Below are 5,507 nucleotides of genomic sequence, written 5' to 3'. Positions count from 1 at the left end.
CTCAGAGGCAGCTCCAGGCTGAGAGCATCCCAGGGACAGCAGTCCGGTTCTATGGCAATAGTGTTTGTAATCAGAACAGTGGACTCACTGGTCACTGTGTGAAGTGTGGGCACCAGCACCCTCTGCTAAGCTGCATTGTTGCAGTTCTGAGACATCTATCACTAGCACCTTAAATTTTCCCCCAAATCCACAGATGGAAAGATTAGCTCTCTTTTTCAATGTACCCCTCACTTCTCCCCTACCCCATACCACCAGCAGAGAAGGTGGTCCTAGGATGTTCAGTCATTAAAAAGACCAGCAATTAGGGGAACAAATCTACAGCAGGGTGGGTTGTGAAAAAAAAGGTGTGTGTCTGTTGTGACTTTTCCCTGTTCTACCACAGAGGAAACCCTAATTCTACTCATCTCCTTGTTCTACCATGCCTTTTGCTACAATATATCTTTTGGGATTCATAGCAGCCCTCTTGGCAAATAAAGTAATGGATGTGCCAAGAGGTGAAGTAACATGGCAACTAAGGCAGAAGCAGGATTAGGACCTAGGTCTGTGGTCTTGATGCTATGGTAATGTCATTCTCCTTTTACAGAGAAACAACATGGGCTTCCGGAAGTTCTTTCCCTTGCTGGCTCTCAGCATCTTGGTCTTATGCCAGACTGGCAACCTTCAGGCAGCACATTTCAGGTGAGACAGTCTGAAGCCAGAAGCTTACTCTTCTTCTGCTCTCCTTCCACAGACAACTCTGTGGCTCTGGAGTTACACTTGGCTTTGGTAAATCAGTGCCCTCAGGTGGACACTGGTTTTGTGCCCTGTCTACTGGGATCTAGAAAACCACATCCCCTGTGGTAGAAACAGACACCAGCAAGCTTGGCTGCTTATCCTGAGGGAGGGGAGGGAGCAGGGAGTGGCTCAAAGCCCACACTGGGTCTGGTCTGTTTCCCCTCTGCAGATCTGTTTTAGAGAATAGCCCAGACCTGTCTACCCTTAATGAGGAGGATGCACGCCTCCTACTGGCTGAACTGGTGCAGGACTATGTGCAGATGAAGGCAAGGGAACTGGAGCAGGAACAGGAGCAGATGTTAGAACAGGAAGCAGAAGACTCCAGGTAAGTCTTCTCACCCTATTTTGATATGTCCTGGAGGACTCATCCAGAGAAGTAGGGCAGAAACATTATTAGTCAAGAGTCCAAAGGCTGACCTTGTTCATCAGGATCTGGGTCCCAGCTATTGTCAGTCTCCTTGGAAAACACAGTTTTGATGCAGCTAGAGGGACTCTGGTTAGATTCCTTAATATCACTCACTTCTGAAAATTATTGGGAAAGGAGATGGAAGAGTATTCACTTAGTCTGGGAGTTGGTCTTGAAATGCTGGGGAAACATCCTTTCACTGAATGAATTATAAATTAGGACTGGTAAGTATAAAGACAGAAGCTGGATTTGATATCTCAGGAGGTTTTAGAAATTTCATCTATAATTTTTTTCACCCCTGCAAGGAGCCTTTGATTTAATTTTTTGTCAGTGGCGGGGTTTGAAATCAGGGCCTGGGCACTGTCCTGGAGCCTCTGTGTGCTCAAGGCTAGTGCTCTACCACTTGAGCCATAGTGCCACTTCCGGTTTTTGAGTGGTTAATTGGAAATAAAAGTCTCATGGGGACTTCTATTCCCTGGCTTGCTTGTAACTGCAATCCTCAGATCTCAGTCTCCTGAGTAGCTAGGATTACAGGTATGAGCCACTGGTGCCCACCCAGTTTTGCTTTAATTTTTAAGGTAGTAGGACATGGTAGAGCAGTGACTGTGATAGGTCCGGGACTCTGCAGAGCTGTGCATGTTGTCCCTAGGTCAGGGAGGGCACCCTTCCACAGCTCTACCTCCCTGTGTGCCCTGAGCCTAGAATGAGACCAGCCCTAGCCTCATCCCAGCACTACCTAGGTGGAGGCATGTGGGGACCTGCATCTACCCTGAGAAGTCCCCTGTCAAGCATAGAGCACACTGAATCCTCCCCATAGTAGAGCTATGAGCTGCCTTCCTGTTCTTCATGCCTCAGCTTGAAATCCCCCTGCCTGGCCTAACCTTGTGCTGCTGAGAACAGCATGGCACTATCTGGCATGTCTTTTCCCTGCAGCTTGGACAGATCCAAGATCTAAGCAGTGTGAGAATGTGGGTACTTGTGTGCTGGCCTATGTCTGCGGTACCTGAACAACTTTCATAGCTTCTCTGGCATCAGCTTCAGTCTTGAAACAACATGCAGGAAATGAGATATAGCAAGAAGTTTGCAGACACACCACTTCTCTCACTTTTGGTCTCAGGATGCTACCTGATCTTCTCCCACTCCTTCTTGGTTTCCTTTCTTATTCCTAATTGTGAACTTGATGCATATTCCTCTCTGATTGCATAGCTTTGTCTATGACTGAGAAGGTTCAGAACCTCTGGATGGAAAGGGAGAGAGAAGTCATAGATCAGAGATGAGAAACTGGGGGAATTCAATGAATCCCTCATAGGCTTTTACAACAGAGTTGTCTAATCACTGCTTCTAGAATCAACATATCCTTCATGCTTCCCATTTTATAAATATATTTTTCTAAAAGGCCCTGAGCCTGGTGGACCTGGTTTTGGTCCATGAGCCAGGCTTATGAGTGTCTAGTACTATGCTTAGAAAGAGGAAGCCTTAGGCTGCAGGGAAGCTGGATACAGGGTTCTGGAGGCCATCTCTATGATCCAATTCAAACAGCAAGAACAGATAGCTAAGGAGCAGGTAAGCACTTTTGGGATAGCATATGGCAAACCCTTTTCTATGAGCTTCTTCCAGATAAGACCTTTGTGTTTGTGTGTATGTGTGTGTGTGTGTGTGTGTGTGTGTGTGTGTGTGTGTGTGTGCACGCACACACATACATCCCCACACTTTTGATCGTTTTGGGCAGAGATCTTAGTAAAGGCTGCCAGTCCATTTCCCCCAAAGCTCTGGTAATTGCACTTTGGAGAATCACTGATTGTTAAGTGGTGTGCGGAAGTACCGTGGGGGGCAGGCTCATCCCCACCATCCTCACTGTCATGCCTTGTTTTCTTTCTCTGTTCTGAAAATCAGCATCACTGCCCATAAGAGAGCCTGCAACACTGCCACCTGTGTGACCCACCGACTGGCAGGCTTGCTGAGCAGATCAGGGGGTGTGGTGAAGGACAACTTCGTGCCCACCAATGTAGGCTCCAAAGCCTTTGGCCGCCGCCGTCGCCGCAGGGAACTTCAGGCCTGAGCACCTCACGACTCCAGGAAGAAGGTGACTGCCTTGTACTAAGAGTGGGGACAGGAAGGATTTTGGAGGTTGAAATCCATATTTTGTAATTCACTGACCCTGGTAGGGTCTTTAGGGCCCTTCTCTCTAATTCTATTCCTCCTGAAGCAGTGCATTTTTTTTTCTGAGAAAAGACATAAAGTGTATATTTGCTGGGTTGAAAAGGGGAGGAGCTGGTAAGTCTTACTGAGGGTTACTTCTCATGAATAAGTCACTTTCAGAAAAGACTTTACCTTTGGTCAGTGCTCACAGATCCAGAGTACAAAGCTGCCACCATTCCACTACTAACATTAATAGTAACAGTTGAATTATCTTTATTTACCTTATAAGCTTCCTTATACCTCATATTCTCAATTTATGAATGTGATGTGGTAAAACAGCCATCTAGATAAATTAGTGTTCTGTTCAGTGATAATTGTGATTATTCACTTCTTATTCTTTCCCTCCTCTTCTTCTTTACCCTTCTCTTCTTCCTTCTTTTCATTTTTTCTTCCTCTTCTTTCTTGTTAAAATTGTTGCTTTTATCTCAGGTCAGCATGAAGTTGAACTCACCACTTCTATTAACTTGTGTTGACAACAACTTGGTAAGAAGAACCCAAGGAAGATACACATGTTTGCATCCTTATAGATAATGGGAAAAAATGCACCTTGGTCACTTGAAAGGAATGAAACTGAATGTAAAATAAGCTAGTTCCATATTTGTTGTGCATCATTTTATATTGATTCTATGTCCAATAAATGTGATGGTATCTCCCACTGGCTTATCTGGTAGTAACCTGGTTCTTTGAGAGCCATCCTGTTGCTCATAGAAGCTCCGCTGAACCTTAAAGGGACATGAAATCACTGCCTCTTGTAGCCTCTGGAGACTTATGGTCATGGTAATGCTGTGCCTTGATGTTGAAGAATATGATTGTATAATTTAAGGAAGTGTCAAAATTGTGCCATTTGTGAACTTCATCAAGATTAAAAACATATTTTGGATACAATCGTTTCAAGTCAATGGTGGTGATTCATTTCAATTCCTTTTTCTATGTAATAATAATAATGATAATATTGATGATTAATATTTTAATTCTTACTGTGGGCCAGATGATGTTCAAAGACAGTACTTTCTACCTGTGAATTCATTTAATATTCATGGTAAAGCCAGGGTAGATATTATTCACCTCACATGTGAGGAAACAGTCATGGAGAAATTAAGTCCAATTCACAGTAGACACGTGACAGATCTGGGTTCCTGTCAGAGCTTACAAGTGAAATCACCACTGGCTCTTTTACAGTAATGGCTCTTGAAGTTCTCCAAAGAGAACTTCTTTTGCTTACCTTCCCCACATGGTAGATACTCAGATTTTGGAGACTTGAAAAATTTAAACATACAAATCACCTAGGTTTTATACACTGAGTTCTTTGTACCCCTGCCTTGGCTTCAAGAGTAATATGGTCAATAGTTGTTACCATCTACATACCATCTACTTCCCAATCCCCAATGTAATATGTCAGTACCCTCATAAATTATTTCTCCACATATTTTTAAGTGGGAAGGACTCTAAACATGACCAAAATACTATTTACTGAAAAGAAAATTTTATTTTTCTTTTGTGCCAGTACTGTGTCTTGAACTCAGGGTCTCGGGATCTTGTTGACTTTTTCTCAAGCCTGATGCTCTACTACTTAAGCCACAGCTCCACTTCTGGTTTTTCTGCTGGTTAATTGGAGATAAGTGTCTCACTAGCTTTTTTTCCTGGACTGGATTCAATCTGTGATCCTTAGATCTTAGCCTCCTGAATGGTCAGGATTACAGACATGAGCCAGGTGCCTGGTTATCTTGATCTTTTAATTTTTTAATGTCACATACTCATACAGAGTCCAACTCTCCTAATTATTAAAACATATAAATATATAAAATATGGGCCTCTATAAGATCTTTTTGCTTCTATTTGATGTCTTGAGGTTCAAAAAGTTCCCTCTTCTTCCTTGCAGTTTATTAGTTGGCAAGACTAGATCATATGTCCGGTACTTTCCGACATTCTGGATTCGGATGACTGCATTACTGTAGCAAGGCTTAGCATGCATGTCTTGTGTGTCAGATCTAGTGTGAGTGATAGGGAAGAGAAATTAGTGAAATGGGAAGAAGAGATCATATAGGACTTTGTAAGGCAAGGGAGAGATTTTGACTTTCAATCATTCAAGTTGTAGTCAGGAAGACAAAATGTATCAGTATTTTGACAG

The 5,507-nt window shown here is 43.3% G+C and overlaps 1 protein-coding gene across 1 annotated transcript; it reads left to right on the top strand.

Annotated features, from left to right (window-relative positions):
• The first annotated feature begins 592 nt into the window (after positions 1–592).
• Positions 593–3,239, top strand: LOC122117843 (calcitonin gene-related peptide 2-like). Its single transcript, XM_042691713.1, has 3 exons — positions 593–678; positions 944–1,099; positions 3,074–3,239. Exons 1-3 carry the CDS (start codon positions 593–595, stop codon positions 3,237–3,239), a joined length of 408 nt encoding a protein of 135 aa, XP_042547647.1.
• Positions 3,240–5,507: the final 2,268 nt, after the last annotated feature.

This window comes from Dipodomys spectabilis, unplaced genomic scaffold (genome assembly GCF_019054845.1).
Source record: "Dipodomys spectabilis isolate Male_0828 unplaced genomic scaffold, ASM1905484v1 ptg000145l, whole genome shotgun sequence".
Taxonomy (NCBI): domain Eukaryota; kingdom Metazoa; phylum Chordata; class Mammalia; order Rodentia; family Heteromyidae; genus Dipodomys; species Dipodomys spectabilis.
The sequence above is the reverse complement of the archived record's forward strand: the minus strand, read 5'-3'. Positions and strand labels throughout refer to the sequence as shown.

Bases quoted from the DNA above. Each gene is read 5' to 3' on its own strand.
- LOC122117843 (XM_042691713.1), top strand. From the start codon at position 593: ATGGGCTTCCGGAAGTTCTTTCCCTTGCTGGCTCTCAGCATCTTGGTC. The intron at 679-943 runs GTGAGACAGTCT...TCCCCTCTGCAG, and splicing joins CTTCAGGCAGCACATTTCAG to ATCTGTTTTAGAGAATAGCC. The intron at 1,100-3,073 runs GTAAGTCTTCTC...TCTGAAAATCAG, and splicing joins CAGGAAGCAGAAGACTCCAG to CATCACTGCCCATAAGAGAG.